This window comes from Phyllostomus hastatus, unplaced genomic scaffold (genome assembly GCF_019186645.2).
Source record: "Phyllostomus hastatus isolate PE091 unplaced genomic scaffold, TTU_PhHast_1.1 phas_contig_150, whole genome shotgun sequence".
NCBI lineage: Eukaryota > Metazoa > Chordata > Mammalia > Chiroptera > Phyllostomidae > Phyllostomus > Phyllostomus hastatus.
This window is the reverse complement of record NW_025333611.1, coordinates 5049770-5070401: the sequence shown is the minus strand read 5'-3', so window position 1 is coordinate 5070401 and position 20632 is coordinate 5049770. Positions and strand designations below refer to the sequence as shown.

Genomic DNA, 20632 nt, shown 5'->3' with positions numbered 1-20632 from the left:
ACGGTCCTCCTTGGCCTGCACAGGGGGTTCCAGGCCTTTAAACGATTTGAAAGCCCTGCTCTAGACCACTGCTGATTTTATGGTTGGGATGAGGAGTTCAGGGAGGCCACGCAGCCCGCAGGGAGGAGGGCTGGAAGCAGCGTGAGCAAGAGCAGAGCCCTTTTTCGGTGGAGGGAGGGGGACGGTGTCTCACGCAGCAGCTGCACACTGAGAAGCAACAGCTTCTGCTCGCAGGCCACACGGTGCCCGCAGTAAGCCCAGCCTAGCCCAGCCGGGGACAGCGAAAGCCGTCTGACCCTGCCGCCGCCAAAGCGACCAGGAACCTCAAAGCACACGCAGCCCTGACGTTAGCAGCAGCGCTGCTCCCAAGTTCCAGACAAACCTGCCGAGGAGGCCCAGGAGCCTAGAGCCCTCGGTTTAAAAACACCACCTTTGAAAGACGGGTGCGCCCCTGCCCCGTCCCCATCAGGTTCCCACGCCGGCCGGCTGGCTGGCTGGGTTTCCGGGTCGGCGGATCCCGGGAGCAGCCTGGGAACGCCCGGCTGGGCTCCAGATCACTTCTCCGGCACCGGGCCGCTGCAGCCGGAGGTGGTGAAGCACAGACAGGGGGCGGGGAACGGGGAGGAGAAGAAAGAGCAGAGAGGAGGAGAGAGGGAGCCCGGAGCACTGGCAGCTGGACGGGCTCCGCAGGCTTCACTAATGGGAAACACGATGCCGCTCCTCCCCGCGCGGAGCCCACGACGAGCTGAGCTCCCTCTGGTCCTTGATCTCGCGGCTCTCCCCAGCTGTCTGCCCAACATCTGGCCTATATAGGTCAGCGCTCCCGGCCTCGTTCTGGAGTTGCAACACCCCGCTCAGCTCGAGTCCCCAACACCGCAGAGCGGCGTCGCGGCGCCGGAAGTGCTGAAGTGCACGTGCTCCTGTGTTCAAGTCCTTCCCAGACAGATGCTGCCAAGTGTCACCGTGCTTTTGAGACCCAGCAGGGAATCATGGGATGTCGGGCTGAGGCCGTGCCCAGGTGACCGAGGGCTCAAGACAGATGCGGCGACTGTGCTGGGGCGTGTGTCCCAACGCTGGCCCGGGGCTGCTGGGTGCTGAATGAAGATCGTGAAAGGCCTGCCAGGACGGCCCGGGGGAGGGAGAGGCCGCCCTCGGGGTGGAGAGGCGGGGACCCAGGCACCCAGCGGTGACGCCAGGCCTGAGGTCATGCAGCCGGGAAGCAGGCGACATCAGATTCAATCCCAGCCCCTTGAGCCTCCGAATCCTGTTTCTTTCTCCTGACAAGGCCAGAGCTTTGCTGTCCCGGCAGCCGCAGGGACCACCAACCTCAGGCGCCGCAGCAAGTGACACACTGGGGGTAGTGGCCAGTTGCCTGTGTCTTTCTTCTTTTTTAAAAAAGATTTTATTTATTTTCCAAGAGAGAGGAAGGAAGGGAGAAGGGAGGGAGAGAAACATTAATGTGTGGTTGCCTCTTGCATGCCCCGCCCCCCACCCCACCCAGGGACCTGACCCGCAACCCAGGCATGTGCTCTGACTCGGACTTGAACCGGCGACCCTGTAGTTCGCAGGCTGGTGCTCAATGCACTGAGCCACACCAGATGGGGCCCAATTTTTTTCTTTTCTATCTTTTTAATTAAGTGAATGCTCAGAACAGGGCTTGAACCCAAGTGCTCGTGGCAGACGAGATGCTCTGGCTTGGGGCTGAGCTCCCTCATCCCCCGGTCCACGGGGCACGCCGCGAAGGCGCAGGTGGGCGCTGGAGCCGAGGGTCTCTGACCCACTGCCCGGTGCAGCGGGGTGCCAGGCCGGGAGGTGGGAGGGGGAGCGCTCTCTCTAAAGTGAAAATCGAGTTGTGTCTTGGTGCTCCACTCAGAACATTTCAGACCATTCATTTATTTGTGCAGCAAACACAGACAGAACGCCTCCCGTCTGTGTGCCAGGCTCCCTGCCGGGGGCTGGGGACACGGCCGTGGACCAGGCAGACAGAAGCCCCCGCCCACCCGCAGCTTCCAGCCTCATCTGGGGAACCACAAAGGCGCATCATGCGGTTTCGGGGGCCTCTTCCTGCCCCCCCCCCCCCCGGCCAGGCTCTCTCCTGCCGCCCGGCCGGCCCGGCCCAGGCCACCGCCTCTCCCTTCTCCTGCTGAGCAGGCGGCTCTTCGTTTCTCAGAGATCGGCTTACGTTCCTTTCGGCACGCCCTCCTCTGGTTGGGCGACTGTCACCCCCACTCCCCGGGGAGCCCTCAAGGGGCAGGGGCGAGGTCTGTCCAGGTTGCCACAGTCCTCCCCCCCCGCCCCCGTGCCCGGTGACACTGGGCTGTCAGGAAACAAACAGGCTGAAGGACAGACAGGCCGATGGACAAAAGGCCAAGGCGGGGGCCACACGGTCAGGAGTCACGGTGACCTCCCTCGGGTTCCTCGGGGTCTGGGGAGGAAGGATGCTGCCTCAATGGCTGGATGAGGGGCTGCGCTGCCGAGGGGACGGGGAACAGAGCCGGCTTTGTCACAGAGGAGAGTGCGGGCACTGGGCCCGGCCCGAGGACAAGTCCAAGCCCCCCCCCCCACCCCTCTGAACAGGGCAGGAGAAACAGAGCATGGAGGGAACTGCTTCCTCTCCCAGCAGAAGCCCCAGCCCCCCCCCACCGCACCCTTCATTCAGAGCCAGGCCGCCCCAGGGAATTCTGGGGGGGCCATGGACTCGCTCTGCTTCCCCTGCAATTGCTGGGCCGGCGGTCACCAGAACCTGCATGTGCACGGAAACCCACGGAACGCCAAACCAAAACGGGGAATTTTCCTGCACGCGTGTCAATTAAAAATGTAAAACAATCCTCACTCTTCATTGTCATTTAGGCGAGGAAAAAAAAAAAGACAAGCACTGGCTTTAGAATAGCCGGGTGTCCCGGCTTTATGGTTCGAAGCGGCTGTGAGACTTTGTGGGTCACTCCACGGCCCCGAGCCTCCGTCTTCCCGTCTGTGCAATGGACAAAGTAACAGCACCCGCTCTTCAGGGCTGAGGGTGACGCGATCCAGGGCACAACAGGGGACTGGCCTGGCGCCTGACTCCAGGCAGCCGGCGGTGCCGTTCCTGACAGCCCCACTGCGGCGGTGAGCCCCGATGGCCCGACAGAGTCCGTCTCCCCCGGCCAACTCCAACCTTTCGAGGTAAGTGGTGCGAACAGGCCAAGGCAGGAATGTCACACTGTGAAGCCGATCGGCGGCCCCTACACGCAGGGCGGCCCACCCCCGGGGCCCCTCTCCCCCTCACTGCCGCAGTCTTGTATCCCGAGGGCTGGCGGCAGGAACCGCGTGCAGGGGAGGCCGGAGGGGCACCTCCATTCTCCTGCACGCGGGACTGGTAGAAACACGTCCCGGTCCGGCCGCGCAGCTCCGGCCGGCACCTCTGGCTGCCAGCTCACGTCCTTGCGCACATCTGGCCCAGAGCGGCACGGGGAACTTTCCGATGGCAAGCAGAGGTGCTGGCAGCCGGAGCGCGGGCTCGGCCGAGACCAACCTGCAGGCTGGCTTTCTAGGAAAGCCTCCGGGGTGGTGGCGCTCCCCAAGGCCGCCAGCCCCCCACCCCCACCCCTGAGGAGCCCAGAGCAACGTGGGAAACAGAGGTGAGAGATCTCAAGCCCGGGTCTCGCCTGTGCTCACCGGGCTGCCTGCAGAGACCTGGGCAGCCAACACGAGCACCCACTGTGTGCCAGGCATGCAGGCGGGAGGGGTAAAGCCAACACCCAGCGAAGGCTGTGACATAGTGGGGAAAAGTCCAGGGCATGCAGTCATATGGGTCTCGGTTCTCCCCTCATGGGCCCAGCCCAGTGCCTGGTGCACAGTAGGTACTCAAGAGAGAAGCCATTAGAATTCTCTCACAGGCCACAGGTCCCCTAAGAAGCACTTCGTAGCTGCTGCGGGAGCCCAGAGTTGCTGAGGGCTAGGTCTGCGGGTGGAGCTCGGAGAGGTTTCCTGAGAGGGGAGAGCTGTATAGATCTTGAGAGAGGAGCAGTTCTCCAGCCGAGGGCCAGCACCTCAGGGGCCCTTAGACTTGCTCACTCCCCAGCCCTCTGCTCTCAGGACACCCTCCGGAGCGAAGCTTATTTTCCAGCCCATTTCACCGCAGAGAAAACGGACGTGGAGAGAGGCAGAGTCGCTGGCCCAAAGCCCCACACGGCTGGTGAAGGAAGATGCCGGAAGTGGAGCCCAGGTTTGTCTGACTCCAGAATGCCCCTTCCTAACCAACAAAAGAAACGAGTCGTGTGGACTGTTCACTGCCCCTGGCTCTCCAGCACAGCAGAGCTGAGTTCGAATCCTGCCTCCACCACTAACCAGCTGGGTGACTTTGGGCAATTGCTTTCTGTTTTGAAAAGTAAACGTGAAGCCAGGCACAGCCTGGGCGAGCAGCGGGTGCTTTGCAACGTGGAGAATAAAGGGGCTCAGAAGCCAGTGCATGGCACCAACCCCCTCCGCCACCCCCTGCAGAGGTTCTCACACCTGGTTGCTCAGTACACTGCAGGGTGCTTGTTAAACAAACAAACAAACAAACAAACAAATAAGAGTTTGATCCTAGCCAGCCCCTCACACTGCCTGGGTCCAAACCCTGGCCTTGACTTCCTGGCTACACAGGCCTGGGCAGGTTCTATGTCAGCCTGCGTCCTTATCTGTGAAACGGGGCCACAGAGGTGCCTTCCTCGTGGGGTGACAGTAAGGACCAGATGACTCACGCATGCAAAGCCCTCAGCACAGCACCTGACGCATAGTAGGTGGTACTCAATAAAGGGTGGCGGTCCCATCTCCCCTCACTGACAGCCACTGGGGACGCTGACAATAAAGTGTGTGCAGAGGCCTGGCTGGTCTTGATCCTACCAGCCAGGGGTCACGAGATCCCCACCCCCCAGCCCAAGCTCAGCACCTTCGAAAACAGGGAGGTCAAAGGGGCTTGGGCGGGACCTCCCAGTTGGAGGGGGCTCAGTGGAGAAGGAGGTGGGGGCCAGGGTGGCTGGGGAGGTGTGGGGGGAGGACAGAGCAGGGGGGCCCAGCAGCTGACTCTGACCCTGGGTCCTCCCAGCCCCTGGGCTGCCTCCTCCTGGTCTCTCCTCAAGCCACAGTGCCCCCCCCCAGGCCCAGGCCAGCCCATTCTAAATGCTGGACGTGCCTTCTTCAGGCCCCCCTGCCCACTCTGCTCGCCCCGATGGGGGTATTTCTGAAACACGGCCTCTGACCGGAGCGCCCTCCTGCTCAGAGTCTCCCAGTGGCTCCCTTTTAACAAAATGAAAATCAGCAAAACATCGTGGACTCACGTTTAATGGGCACGTCCTTACTACTTGGCCAGGCTCAGGTCAGTCACCGTATTCTGCCATGTATAATGCGCGCCCGCGTTTTGGAGCGCGTTCGTCATACCCACGCATAATGCACATCCTTATTTTCTCTCAAAAATGTGGGCAAAAAAGTGCACATTATACAGGGCAAAATACGGTAATCTGTATATCCTTACAGGGCAGGTACTACTTTCATCCCCATTTCACAGATGGGGTAACTGAGTCTGGAGAAGCCAATGGGCTTGTTTCGTTCAGGCTGATGCAGCCACTAGCCTAGGTCTCTGCAATAGCTCCCTGCCTGGCCTCCCGCCTGCAGGGGTCACTTTGGTTTTTCCCCAGTAGGGTTACGGACAAGGGCTGAAGGGTGGGGACTATGTCTGGATCTCGAGCTTAGATGCCAGGACCTGGACATTCAACACGTGAACAGGAGGGATTGGGGGGACCACCCCCAAAGTCTGGAATGAGAACAGACACAAGTCCCTACTGTCACTTTCCATGCCCTCAACCAAAGCCCCCGGCACCGCAGCAGCGGCAGCACTGCAGGAGCTGAGACTAAGCCGGGCCAAGAAATGTGGGCCCCCCAGGCGGCGTCTCGGGCAGCCTCGTCCACAGTCACCAGGCCCACGGGGCCCGAGAGAAGGCGGGGAGCTCTCCCTGCCCCAGGGCGAGGCCACGCCACGTGGGGCAGGCAGCCCAGTCTCGCGAGGGAGCGACAATGCAAACGACACAGACTCTGGGCTGGACAGAGCTGGGTTCCCACCCCGGCTACACCGCGCCCTCAAGCAAGCCGCTCAGGAGCCTCAGTTTCCCCATCTGTAGCACGGGGGTGCTAAGAACAGTGCCACCTGTCCCTCGGGGCTGCTGTGAAGTGCGAAGGGCATAATGTCCGTAAGGTGTCCAGTGCAGTGGTGGCCCTTCACCCCCTTCCACGTCCGCGGAGTGGGTTCCTCAGGCCCCACTCAAACCCAGGTCATCGGGCTGAACCAAGTGCAACGGCTCTTATCAAAAATCGATGATTTCCTACGGTTCAACCTAAGAGCATGCCAGGAAGTCAGAGGAGTCCATCTGCGCCCACCGGCCTAGACTAAGAATTACAGTTGCGGTACTTTTTCCCAAGTGTTTACTACGTATCGTGTACTGGGATACTCCTCCACTGACAGAGGAAAAACACAGGCTCCCGAGCAGTTAAGCACCCCCCCCCAAGTGGCACAGCGAGAAAGCGGCAGAGCCAGGACTTGCACCCAGGTCGGGGGGTCATCAGGGGCGTGGGGTTCCCGCCCCAGACAAGGTAGAGGGGTGGCATAAGCAGGTCCCAAACTTTGTACAGCCAAGGGGTCCTTTCTCCTGCACGAAATCACGTGTGGCTCCTGGGGGTCCGGTTCCGTGGGTGCCCTTGGCCGCCGAGCCCCGCAAGCCTAACCGCTGGGCTCCCCGTCTGGCCCAGGCGATTTCCCCGCCGGCGTCCGGGCCCCGGTGCAGACTTCCATGCCCGCTCCTCGAGCCCCACGCACAACCCCCGAGACCGGGAAAAACGGAGCAAGGGAAGCAGGGTCCCCTCCTTAACGCTTCCCTGACCCCACCGTCCGACGCTGTCCCCTCCCCTCTCGAGAAAGCCGGGATACTACACGAAAATACAACACAACGTAAAAAAAAAAAAAACAAGGCAACGGCTCCCAACCACCAACTACGCTGTTCCCGCCGTGCAGTGCAGGGAAGTGAGGCTGGGGAGGTCCCGTGAGGAGTTCGGTCCAGCTGGTGATACGCAGGCGCAGGTCTTGCCGACTGCCCGCGCTTGCACCCCCAGGGAAGGGGCCCCAGCCGGGTTTCTCCCCAGCCCCTCTTCTACACGCCAGTGAAGTAGTTTTCGAGAGGGAGGTCCCTTGGTCCATGAAATCTGTCTTTTTCACTTGCATTATACGGTGAGCGTGTCTCCATTTCACTGGAAGTTCTTGGAAGAGACCGTTTTCAGAGGATCCTTACTAGTCCCCCGTAAGGTTATACAACCTTTATTTAATCATGCCTCCAATGACAAACATTTAGACTATTTTCAACATCGTGTTTAGTTACACCACGGCTGAAAATCCGGATCTGTAAATCTTCGGGAAAAAACACTTTAAATCTTAGGGCCGCACCCCGGGCTGATCCACTGAGCGCGTGTTTCCCCACCTGGGGTCGTTCCGGGCCATCTGCGTCATCCCAACCGGGCGGCTCATCAAAAACACACAACCCGAGTCAGACAACCAATGGTGATGACGATGATGGTGGTCAAGGTGATACTAACGGGTAACTATTTATCCGGCACTTTTATGGGCTGGGTCCTGCTCTAAATCCTTTATGTGAAATAACTCCCAGGAGGTGCTCTTCTTACCCCCATTTCACAGATGAGCAAACAGAGGCACGGAGACGTTAAGTCACTGGATAAGGTCCCACGCTCAGGCGGTGACTGGCCGAGCCCGGTCAGACCCCCGGCGTCCGGCTTCCACGCCCCAGTTTGGGGACTTCTCCCCAGCAGCCAGTCTCACCTCTTCTCCCCACCGCCGACCCTTCTGATGAAGCCCACGGACGCCTTCTCAGGAGGATTTATAACGAGTGAAATGGCGCTCACAGGGCTCTAAGGGAAACTGATGATTACATCGTAATAGAAATGTTTCCAAAATAAAATCACGTACACCTGTATGCATCACTGCCACAAACAACGGAATCTGTCAGTGGGTCAAGGAACCTCACAATTTTGAAGCAGCAATGAGTATAAAGGATCTACCGGGATCTACGTAAAACTATACAGTGATAGGAGTACTGGTGAATTTCTACTGGTGACAAAGTCACGGGAATCACTAGCATCACCAACGGTCGTTGGCTTCCTTCATAATGAAGGGAAGGCTAAATTACTGTTGGAAGTTAGAATAAAATGATACGTTCCCTCTTCCAAGTTCAAGGGCCCTCTGAACTCTACCCACACAGGAAGAACCGGGCTAGTCAGCTTTCCCTGCCCCAGAACACCCATCTCTTTCCGACGCCGGCTCCCAGCACCCCGCTCTGTCCCAGCAGACAGGGGAGAGCCCAGGCCTCAGACCCGGCCCTGTCCCCCACCCCCACTCCAGTCCCCGTCACAGCCCTTCGGCTGTGGCGACACAGTCCAGATCGTGACCTCTGTGAGGACAAAGGCTTCCTGGTCATCTCAGTGTCTCTCGGGCTCAGGGCCAGGCCTGGCTGAGGACAGACAAAAAAACCACATCTGTGCAACTGACTGGCAGCCAAGGGTGGCCCGAAGCCACAGGCTGCTGATTCACACCTTGGCTGGGAAGGAGGAAACGGTGACGCCACGGCGTGGGCTTCGCGCTTCCTTTGCCAGAGCGGTGAGCGGGGGGTCCTCGCGGTGCGGCGTAATTAGGCGGAATAGAAAATGTTATCCTCGTGTGCTTTGGGGCAATCTTTCTCTTTGAGTTCTGGGGTGAGTGGACTGTGTCCCATTTACACTCAGTGACAGGCAGCAGAGCCAAGGGTGACCCTGGGCACATCGCTTTCTTCCTTTCTCTCCTTCATGTGCATTTATTTATTTTTTAGAGAGATGGGAAGGGAGGAAGAGAGAGAGGAGCATCGACTGGTTGCCTCTCGTAGGCACCTCGACCTGGACCAAGCCCGCAACCTAGGCACGCTCCCCGACCAGGGAATCGAACTGGCAACCTTTCGGATCGCAGGCCGGCACCTAATCCACGGAGCCGCGGCAGCCAGGGCCCTCTCCCTCTTTCCGATCTCGATCTTCTCTCTGTCCTCACACAGCCCTCCTTGTTATGGACAGGTGCTCTCTTCCTCCAGCCTCCCGGGCTGGTCGGCGCTCTGCCCCTTCTGTGCTTCCTGCGCGAGGCCTCCCTCGCCACCCCTGGGGCCGAGAGCCGGCTCCTCTCAACCACTGCTGTGGTGTCCGTCTCGGACACCTGTGGCCCTGGGCCCCGTCCCAGCCCATGCGCACCGGGGCCCTGGCCCTCCTGCGGGTGGGGTCCTTGCCTTGTCTTCCTTGTCGGCCCAGCCAGGAGCCCCAGACACTGCTGGCCCCTTGCCTACCAGTCAAGCCTCAGCTCCGTCACTCCAATCACCCCTGCTTGTCCCGAACACGCCACAAGCCAGAGTCTCCGCTTCTCTGCCCTCCTGTCCTCTCCACCCGAAATCCCTTCACCCTCTCCCCTTGGCAACACCCCTCTGTGCTTGGCGATGGCCGCGTGTCGCCGCTGCTGTGTCATCTTCGCCAAGTCCTCCTTCCCAGAGCCCAAGAACAGGGCCTCTGCTCAGTCCCCAGGGGCCACTGACCTTGAGGTCCGAATCGCCGGCTCGCACATCTACGAATCACCGCTGGGCTTAAAGGCGCCCAGCCCCGGGGGGGACTGACGTCAGTGCAGAGAATTCTCAAGAAACACTGTCGACCTTAAATTAACAAGGACAGAGGTTTCTTGGGAGTCGCTGATGTGTGGACAGTGGTGGTTCAGGAGCACAGGATGCCCAGGAAACTGAATCTCGAACAAACAATGGAGACTTGTTGTAGTACAAGTATGCCCCTAATCATGCACGTCTGCGTGACATGCACATTTGACCAGGCTTCCTGCATCTCCGTGGGGGGAGCCGGGCAACCCCGGGCCCTGGCGCGGCCTGAGAGCGGCTGCAGACGCGGGTGGTGGAGCTCCACCCCGGCGCACCCGGCAGAGGCACCGCCAGTCCCTTCCCAGTTCTCCACGAAGGAGGTCCTGGGCTCGGGCTCACCGCCCGCGGGCTCGCGTCGGGGCCAGCAAGTACAGGGAGAGAACGCCCTGCGGTGTGGAGAACGGGGTGGGGGGAGGGGGACAGCCTGTGGCAAAATGCACCACTGCGGGCTGCTCCCCGCCGAGGCCGAGCCCCGGAGAAGTGAACCACACAGGCCCCTGCCTCCTGGTCCGCTGTGGGAGACGCTGCTGCATCTCCTGAGTGCATTGCAGCAACCAGTCCCCACGTCACGGTGGGGGGCAGGGATGCCAGCTCCACCCAGGCACTGGCGGACCCCACCGAAAGGCTCCATGGAGTTCCTGGGCATTACCCCCAGCCTCGAAGCTCCAAGGACAAGCACCCACCCGCAGGCGTTTTGCACAAAAGCTCCTTTCATTTCCTCCTGAAAGCCACCCACGTCCCAGAGGAGGAGGCTCAGCGCCAACAGCCAGGGAGTGATGGAACCGGACGGGAACCCGGTCTCTGAGCTCGGAAGCCATGCGTGCAGCCCCCCACCCACACAGACTCCTCTCATGAGCCAGTCTGCTCTTTCCACTCCTGTCTGCTCTCCTTCGGCCTGGGTGGGTGCTCACCGCTCGCACCCACCGGGCTGACGGGATGCTCAGTGGGTGGCTGGGGCAGGAGGAAACCGAGCCGCGCAAGGCAGCACCGTCCTGCTGACCACAGCTTCGTCTCCGAGGGAAGAGCATGCCGGTTTGCACCCAGGACACGACTGTCCTGGGTGAGAAGTACAGTGACTAGCGGGTCAGTGCCCCTAGTCCTTTCGGGCAGCGTGATAACGGGCCGCTCGCCGACCTCCCTACCCCTCCAGGTGGCTGACATGCGGACGTATGAGGTGCCTAGGGGAGTGGGGCGCAGGGCACAGCTCTGCCCTGGATGACCTTTCCGGTGCCCCTGTGACCTTGGCCGGCAGAGCGCTGAACTCAGACCTGCGATTCTTTCCAGCCCCACTGAGCTGCAGGCGCTGTGGGACCAGGGCCTGGGCTCGCTGAGCGAGGAGCATTTTAACTAGAAAAGCATCTGCTCAGGCCTTCCCTCGTGGTGTTTTAAACTCATCTCTTTCCACTTCTGGGGCTCTCGGGCTGGAAAGCCACAGGCAGAGACCTCCCTCTGCGGCAGGCGCGCGGGAGGAGCCCGGAGGCCGAGGGCAGGCCCTCCGAGGGGGAGCGGGCGAGCCATCCCGCTGCCTCAGGCCAACCGGGCGGCAGGGTGTGGCACCTGGCTGCAGCCACCGCAGCCGGGCACGGAGTTTTGCAAATGAGCCCTCGCTGGTTTTGTTTTGTTTTTTTTTTTTCAATTTTTACTAAAAACAGGAATATGTGTTCCCTGCAGGACGTCTGAGATACAAAGAAAAGCACAGACAAGTAAAACAAAAAAGTATGACATATATTTTATCAGCTGTATTTCTGTGCTCAGACAGACACAGATTTTCCTTCTCAATTTGTAATCTGGTGGGAATCAGCCCGAGTCTGTCTGTCGTTTTGCAACCAGCTTTTACTATTTACTATTCCCAGGACAGAAGACGGAATACACTGTTACCAGTCTGATGGCATTCTAGCATGGGGCTATAGTATAGAGTAGGGCGTTTCACTCCTCTACTGAGGGGCATTTAAGTGGTGACAACTGTTTACTGTCTTAAATGATACTACGTTTGTACACTACATTAGTGTGTCATATATACTACATTGAGATACTATGTTAGGATAGCTCATCGTTATCCAGCCCTTACTATATGCTAGCCCCATTTAATCCCCACATTAGCCCCTACAAAATTGGAACTATCATCCTTCCCATTTTAGAGATGAGGAAACTGAGGTGCAGGGAGGTACGTAATTTGTCCAAGGTCACCGTTGGGAGATGGCAGAGCCGGGATTTGAACCCAGGCTGTGTGGCGTACTTTCTCTGCTGACCAGAAGCACGGCCTGGCACAGATTCAAAGCCTGAACTCAAGTGACATGTAAGCAACCTGTCGGTGTGAAAGGGCCACCCCGTCTGACCTTGAGACAGCTGCAGGAGCCCTGAGAGTGTAAGAGAAGCAGGCTGGGACAGCCACGGAGGAGGACGGTCCCCCAGGTGAGGTGAGGGAGGGCCTGGCCCCTGGCACCCCCAGGCCAGGGGGTCAGGACGGTGCACCCTGGCGGACGAGAGCCACTGCTTTTCAATCACAAAAAGCAATAGCCCTTTTTTAATAAACCTACCCACAGGGCCTTCAGGCCCACGGAGGGCACCGCCTCTCTGTGACACCGACAGAGCCCAGGGCAAGAACACACCTGCGGAGCAGGTAGGCAGGCTCTGCCTTGCTCGAGGTCTGCCCCGGCGGCAGCAGGAGGTCCGGCTTGGGCAGGCACTCCACAAATGCTTCTGGAATGAAAGTCTGTGGGAAACCCGCAGCATGGCCCAGGGCAGCGGGCAGGAAAGGGACAGGGGGACTTGGATCACGGCTACGGTCATCATTACCGGTCCTCGCCAGGACTACCTCCCCTGACCGCCTCTTACGCAGGAGGCATCACGCTCAGTGCGGCGTGAAAACGGTTCATCTCACAGCTGCCCTGGACCGCGGGCAATCACGACGACCACCTCCCTTTCCCAGACCGCAGACGGCAAGGTCGCCCAGCTCAGGAGAGCCTGGGGAGGACTCAACGCCAGGTCTTTTCATCCCGAAGGTCACGGGGGCCCTACGAACTGTGCGCGTGGCTGGCACCCACCCCGGAGCCGGAGGGGGGGAACGCAGACTGGGGGCACAGAGGCGCACAGCGGTCCTGGAAGGAACTCCCTTTGAGTTCCCTGCACTCAAAGAGACAGACAGGGAAACCAAGTCTGAGGGCCGAGTGCCCAGATGAGTCGTATCTAAAGCCTGAGTTCTCTCCACTCGCGTTTGCGGTCCTGCGTGTTTCTGCAAAGTGGGGTGCCGGGGACGGATGGGGCGAGGCAACTGGTGGCTGGATAACAGGATGCAGCTCATGTGGGCGGCAGATTGACAGTCTGCTCCAGACCACTGAGCTCGCCGGCCAGGGGCCTCCCACGGGCCAGCGGAGATCACCAGTGATGCCTAACAAAAGGCGCGTCCTACCCTGCAGATCTCTCGGCTGCTCACAACAGTGACCCCTGGGCTCTCCGAGCCTGGCCGGGGGAGGAGGGAGGTTTCAGGGTGGGCGACACAGGGGCTGCCAACCCATCGCTGCAGAGGCAGAGCAGACCCAGAGAATGACGAAGGGATGGCATCTGCTTGCATTTCACGCATCATCCGGGCGCTGGGCACAAGGGGACGAGGGAAGGGCCAGGATGGGCTCAGAACTGGGGTCCGGAAGCTTAAGTGGCCCACTGAAGGTCCCCTGGCTCAGGGGTGGGGTCCCAGGGCTGCCACCTCTCCCAGGCCCGGAGGTACCTAGCTGGGTCCCCACGCTGCCATTCCTTGCTGTGTGACCTCAGGCGGTGGCTCCACCTCTCTGAGCCTCCAGTCCCAAGGGGAAAATGGAATGCCAACGCAATGCCCTGAAGGATCTGGGCCCCGAATGTATAAACACGTTGCACAAACTGATGGAAGACAAACAACCCCACATACCCAAAAAGGAAACAAAAAGATCAAACAGGCAATTCAATGAAGAGGAAACTCAAATGGCCCATAAAGGTGGGAAAAGCAAACGCCACCCTGAGATACCATTCTGCACCCCCAGACTGGCAAACATTCAGAATGTTAGCAAGAACCCCAAAGGTGAAAATGCAAACCCAGGACCCAGCAATCCCACTCCAGAAAAATGTGCAGGGAAGCAGCTCCGTGACCGTGGACGACTGAGAGCCCCCACAGGAGCCCAGATAAACACCAGTGGATTCACACGCGGAACATTAACCAGCGGTGAAAAGGAACCGGAGCCAGAGGAGCAACCGAGATCTCCAAAGCGTAATGTTTTTATACAGTTTTAAACCATTCGCTACAAGATTTGGGGGGGGGGGGAGTGTTAAAAAGGCAAAAACATTCAAAGGTGCATGGGATGGGAGGCAGAGGGGATCGGTCACAAACAGGTGGAGCGAGGGGTCTTTTTTGGGGTGACAGAACCTTACAAAACCGGAAGGTGGGATGGCCGCAGAGCTCTATAGATCCACTAAAAAAAATCAGCAAATTGTGCCCTTATAATGGATGAATTTTATAGTATGGAAACTATACCTCTATAAAGCTGTTAAAGGAAAAAAAACCCTAAGTGTCTATTTTCAAAAAGTGTGTGGGAATGACAAACAGCAAAGTCAGGCCATTGGGGTTTTTTTTCGGGGGGGGAGTGTTGGGGAGGGTACACAGGGGGCTTTGCATCTGCTCACACTCTCCCCAGGGTGGCGGGGCCGGGGCCCGAAAGAAGGGCACCAAGTGGGACGGAGGCCCTGACCCGTGCCCAGGGCTGCCTGACGCCCACCCCTCCCAGAGTGGCGGGGTGGGCACGGCCTCTCCCTCCAGCAGGGCACGGCTTCAGAACAGCAGTGGGGGCCACTGGCAGTTTCCGGTGGGCCCCGATCCCCTGCCGGCACAGCAGTGAATCTGCCCCACAGCCGTGCATGACTCAAGTTCAGTGCAACCCGTGCCCCTCTTCCCCCGATGAACCGAAGAGGCCGGAAGGAGGGAGAGAGGCTACCTTGAATCACACGGGTGACTAAACCCACATGCAGGAAAACAAGTTCTTGGCGAAACCCCGCCCCATGTGACTTCAACGTGTTCCCGACCAGAGTGACACGGACACCACGAGGCAGGGAGGCAGGCTCGGAGCAGCTATGGAGAGCCCACCCCGCCAGTCACATGGTCCCTCCCCCTAGGGAGTGGGCACCGTCCCCCCCAGCCTACAGATGAGGAAACTGAGACTCTGAGAGGCCACACGGCAAGTCATGAGACCAAGATGGGACCTCGAATCCGTATTTGAACATTTAAAGGTTGGTCTCAACGGCCTCCTAAAAAGTGCTAGAAAGCTTAGAAAGTTACCTCTCAGCACGGCCGCACCTTCGAAAACCGGCAGAAAGGGGTCTGGCCAAGCAGAGAGCGGAAGCCGCAGGTGGTGGTCCCCCGGGGTGGCAGACTCCCGGTCTCTAAGGCGGCCGCTCGGGGAAACTCTGAGGGCACAGGACCTGGGAGGCGATGTGGTCTGGCGGGACGCCTCTCTGGGGGTCCAGCGGGCTTGGGTTTACAGCCCTGCTCTGCCCCTGACGGTGACCTCGGGCTCGGGACCTCCCCTTTCTGAGCCTCAGTTTCCTCATCTGTCACGTGGGCTGCAGAACCTCTCTGCCTGCTCCGTGTGGGACAGGAGAGGGCAGGAGAGAGCGAGCGGAGGACGGTGCCAGGTCGTGGTGGCTGGGCCTCCGCGCTGGGTCTGCCAGCTCACGGAGCGGGTGGGAGGCGGCAGGGGGCACCTCAGACACCCGCCCGTGGCCCGTGGCCCGTGGCCGTGTTGGTGAACCGGTCGCATACCAAAGAGGCTGCTAGCTCGGTTCCACACTCAACAGGCTCCAACAAGAAACCAAGACTTGGCAGCATTTGAAACAGTTCACAGAAAAGAAAGCGAGAGAGAGAGAGAGAGCGAGAAGGAGGAGGAAAAAAAAAAAAGACAATTTAACCTAGTTTTGGAATCAAGGGAAACTTCACTCTATTTAAAGATGCCACAGGTCCAGGAAATAGCTCCCCACCGCCTGGCTAAGGGCTGAATAACCGGCTGCCCAGCCAATAACAATACAGACTCACACAGCACACGCTTCCCAACCGAGTGCAGAGTGGACTCCAGCTCTCGCCTTGCAGGGTTTTATAGGCTACGCGGGGAGGGCATGGCGATCTGCTGTATAAGAAGGAGCCTCTTAAGAAAACAGACCCAAAGGCGACTTGCGGGGAGGCCAAGGCGCTGGATTTAGCCGGCCAACGCCCTCTGCTCTTCATTGTTCTCCTCTTCTTTGTTAGGGTTTTCTCCCTCCCTCTGGCTCTTTTTTCCTTCCTGGTGAACTTCCCCGCGGCCAGGCGCTGCCCCGGGCCCCTTCTCGTCATCAGAGACGCGGCGGCCCCGCTCCTTCCAGCAGGGACGCCTCCCCCAGGCCTCCCTTGGGCCCCGCATCCCACAGCCCCATGATCCCTCTACCCCCAACTTCTGAGATGGTCCCAGGGCGCCTTGAAGCCCCCGGATTCAGCTCGGAGGCTGCTGAGGGAGCCGTTTCCCACCTGCAGGACACGGTCTGGCCCAGTCACACCTTCCAGGGGCAGGGAAGACCTGGACCCCGCTCCACCTTCTAGACCCTGCAGCCTCTTTGGACCTCAGCCTTCCCTTCTGCAAAACGCAGCTTACTGGCCCGTGTCCTCAGGTCCTCACCAGCACTACAGGGGATTGCCATTCCAAACAGGGAGACACCGGGAGAAAACTTTCGCCCGTTGTAAAACAGAAGTCACTGGAGAGAGGGGGTAGGGACTCTTTTTTTTTTTTTTTTTAAGCCTTTTGAAGATGCAGACACCCATAAAGGGTCCGTTCTCAGAGACCTCCTCCCTCGCTCGGGCCGGCTCCTCTCGGAGGCCGGGACTGAGCTTGGGGATCCCCGCAAGGGCTGGCTACCTGTGGCTGTTCACTGAGGTCCGAGCGCCTGCGCCCCAGAGCGGGGGGCCTGAGACCAGGCGCCCCTTTTCTCTCTGTCTCTCCGTCCCCTACCCACATCGGCTGGGGCAGACTCTCCCGCGGGTGGGTGGGTGGGACAGGAGTGGGGGCGCCAGGGGTGGTGGGAAGGGTGAGAGGAGCCGCACGGAGGCGAGTGGGGGGCGAGGAGGGAGGATGGGAACCGGACGGCAGCAGCGGGGCAGCGAGAGGAGGGGGAGGGGCCGGGAGCGACCCGGGCGGCGCGGCGGCCGGGCGGGGGTGGGGTGCCGAGGAGGGGGTCGGGGGCCAGAGCCGGAGGCAGAAGTTTTCAGAGCCGGGGTGGGGAGTGGGGGGGCTCCCGACCGCCGCCGGCGGGCAGGGGCCGGAGGGGGCGTGGGGCCGCGCGGCACTCACATAATGCTTGTTGGGCACCCGCCGCTTCTGCACGTCCAGCACCTTCACCTCCACGATGCTGCGCCGCGGCGGCATGGCCGCTGCTCCGCGGGGCCGAGCGCGGGCGCGGGGGGCGCGGGTCCGGAGCCGGGGGCCGAGCGCGATCCGGGGCCCGGGCCGAGCACGAGACGCCGCTGCTGCTGCCGCCGCCACCGCCGCCGCCCTCCGCTCCGCGCGCCCTCCGGCCGGGCCCGCCAGGCCTCCGCCCCCCGGCCCGCCCCCGGCCCGCCCCCCGCGCCGCGGCCAGCCCCACTTAAAGGGCCCGGCCCGCGCCCCCGCCCCGCCGCGGCCCGGCTGGCCCACGTCCGGCCTCCGCCGGGCCTTTGTCCCCGCGCCCAGCCACCGCGACGGGGGAGGGGGCGCGCGCGCCTCCGCCGTCCGCGCGCCGCTGGACTCCTCGGTCCAGGCCTGCGCCCAGCTCGCGGGAGGAGTCGCGGTCCGGCGCCGTATGTGAGGGCGGTACCCGCGGGTTGAAACCCCGGCTCTGTGACCTTGGACGAGTGGCTTCACCTCTCTGGGCGCAGCACTCGTCTAGAACATGGGCCGAGTCGCACTGCCTACCGACCAGGGCTGTCCTCACAATGAAGTGCCCGAGAGGCCGCCGGCAATGTGTAAATGCTGCCGGTTGTAAACCCAGCCCCGAGCCCTAGGGGTTCAGGGAAGGGCAGGGGCACACCCGCGGCCTCTCCGGGGCGTGCAGTCTGAGAGACAGGGAGGAAGCCAGAGAAAGCCCACCACAAGCACAAGTGCCACATAATATAGCGCAACAATTCCCTCAAACAGGGTAATAGGGTGGGGAGTGAAGGAGGGGCCCGTGGGTGCTGGTGGTCTAGGCCGTTAGTCCCCAGAGGTGGAGCACTTCCTCCGTGCCAGGCGCCGTGCCTCCCTCCCTCTTTGCAGAAAACATTCTCTGAGTTCTCAGGAGGACTCTGGGGGGAAACCATGGTGGGCCAGCCCATCTCACAGAGGAGGCCACTGAGAGCGGCCCGAGACTCCCAGGGCCGGTGGAGGCACGTTTCACAGGCTGCCGCCGAGGGTGGCGGGGCCGCCCCACACTTCACCCAGTGCCTCCCAGTCCGGGCTGGGCGCTGAGTCCTTTTCGGGAGAGGTGAGCTGAGCAAACGACGGAATGAACGCACACATCACCGCTGGGACAGGAGGTGCGGGGCCCTGGCCAGTGCTCTCCCACACTAGGAGGCAGGGCTCTCCCCAGCACACCACGCAGCTCCACTCCAGGCCGCAAGGAGCCCAGGGCTGCCTCTGATGCTGGGTCTCGGGTCCGCCTTCAGTGGATCACCCAGGAGAGGAGCCCTGGCCAGGCCGCCGCTGGGAGTTTTGGCGCTGACTCGCTTTGGATCGGCCCCTCCATCGGCCCCTCTGACTCCCTGGCCAGGTCTTGCCACCCTGCTCTGGTCCCAAGGCTGCCCTCTGGGTTCCTGGTGCGTTTGTTCGGCCAGTGGGAGGCCCGGGCAAGAGACCGAGGGCGGGAGGAGAGAGGTCTGGGTATTTATTCCCCCCGAGCTCCCTTCCTGCAAGGGGTGTCCTAACCAAAGGCACCTTCCCCTGTGGGCTCCTGCAGGGTGCCCTCACCCACACCAGCGCCCCCTTTGGGTTCCCCACGCTCTGCGTGCACCTTTGTGAACAGACTCTGGGTAAACTTTCCTCGGGGACCCAGTTCGAGTGCAGGATCTGCCCCCTGCCAGCACCCTCGAGGGGTTCGTTCCCGTCCGGCACGTTCTTCCGACGCACCGTCGTAGGTCCCAGGATTAGAAGTGTCCAGTGTGATGAAGGCCGGGCTTTTCTGTGCCTCTTACCTCACCCTCTGTGTGAGTCGAGCCTTCCTAATAAGGCAGGACCACAGAACGCAGCCGCTGGAGGAAATCTGTGAATCAGCCAGCTTCCTCGGTTTTCCCAGAAAGGCGGTCAGACTGCCCCCAGGAGCTCACTGCGCAGCACAGCCGGGTCCTCAGCCCCTGGGGGTGGGTTCACCTCTCCGGCTGCTGCTGCTGCGGCTGCAGCGGGTCTGGCCTTGGAGCACAGACCTCCCTCCCCACCTGCCCGAGGCTGAAGATACAACACCTACGTGCTTCCGGGCCCTTCCTTTGCCTTTCTTTCTTTCTTTCTTTCTTTTTAAGATTTTATTTATTTTTAGCCAGAGGGGAAGGGAGGGAGAAAGAGAGGGAGAGAAACATCAATGTGTGGTTGCCTCTCACGTGCCCCCTACCAAGGACCTGGCCTGCAACCCAGGCATGTGCCCCGACTGGGAATCGAACTGGCGACCCTTTGGTTCACAGGCCTGTGCTCAATCCACTGAGCCACACCAGCCAGGGCTGCCTTTCTTTTTAAATCCTAGTAAAATAATACGTGACCGAACATGTACCTGCTTAACCATTTTCCAGGGCACAGCTCAGTGGCCTTAAGTACATTGACTCTGTGGTGCAGCCGTCACCACCATCAATCGCCTGCGTGTTCTGATCTTCCCAGACTAAAAAACTCCGGCCCCGTTAAACACTAACTCCCCGTCCCTCCCCCGCTCCCCCGCCCCGGCAACCGCCACATTCCGGGCGTGTGACCTAGGCCTCTGTCTGTGAGATAAGATATGATAAGCATCACTCTGACCCCTTAGGCTTGTCCTGAGGTCTCAGTGGGATCATTCGTGCAAAGCACAGGCTGGTCAGCAAAGGCAGCAGGTTTACGTCTGCCTTACGGAAATAGCATTTTTGGTATTTTCCTATTAGCCAGTCTGACACAGCTAAGTGCTGTCTTTAACTGCAGGTACATCCCAAACCTGATTTTCACCCTAACGCTGCCCCGAAGTGCTTCCACTCTCTCCTAGTCCGGACCTTCCCTTCAGCCCCTGGTTGCATGTGTGTGTGGCCTCATCTCTCACCAGCTGCCTCTGTTTCCCTCCTGCGCCAACAACAGAAGAGACTTGTGATCTGCAGAAGAAGGTGCCTTCTGTGTTTATTCCCCTGTCCCCATGCCTTGGCATAAGCTCCTTCTTTCCCACACTTTGCCTGCCGGCGACCTCGTTTATCCGGCCTTCGAAGCCCCGCTTGGAAGCCCCGCTTCCTCCAGGAAGCCCTGACTCCCAGAGAGAGAATTGCTTCCTCCCCTGGCTCTCACCTCGCCTTGTCTCGGTGCCTTGTCACCGCCATCATTGCCTTTTTATGGAGCTGACTCCTCTGCCAGACTCGGAGCTCCCGAGGAGCTGGAGTGGGTCTTATTTGTCTCAAATCTCCCAGCATCTGGCACAGCCCAGCACAGACAGGCCCCAGGGACACGCTTTTAAGATGAATGAACCCGCCTCCAGCTCCACAACTCTGACCCAAGTCCTCACCCACGGTGGGTGAGCCCCCGGGGCTGGGCCTGCGCTCGTCCCTCCCTGTTCCCGGGGGGCCTCCTCGTTCCAAGCTTTGCTGTGCCCACCACGCTTCTGGGAACGCTGGCATTTTCACTGATGGGGTGTGGGGAGGACAGGGCAGAGACATAAACCTGCTGCCTTAGCTGATTTATTCTTCTAAACTCCTG

At 60.4% G+C, this 20632-nt stretch overlaps 1 protein-coding gene across 2 annotated transcripts in view; it reads right to left on the bottom strand.

The window, feature by feature from the left end:
- The window catches only part of SH3PXD2B (SH3 and PX domains 2B), a 79448-nt gene extending 62204 nt beyond the window's left edge, over nt 1-17244 (bottom strand). For both annotated transcript variants that reach the window (XM_045823811.1, XM_045823820.1), the window contains exon 1: nt 17063-17244. In XM_045823811.1, the coding sequence (XP_045679767.1) occupies nt 17063-17137 (75 nt within the window). In that variant the 5' untranslated portion in view covers nt 17138-17244. The remainder of the gene's footprint in view (nt 1-17062) is intronic.
- Between the last annotated feature and the right edge of the window lie 3388 nt (nt 17245-20632).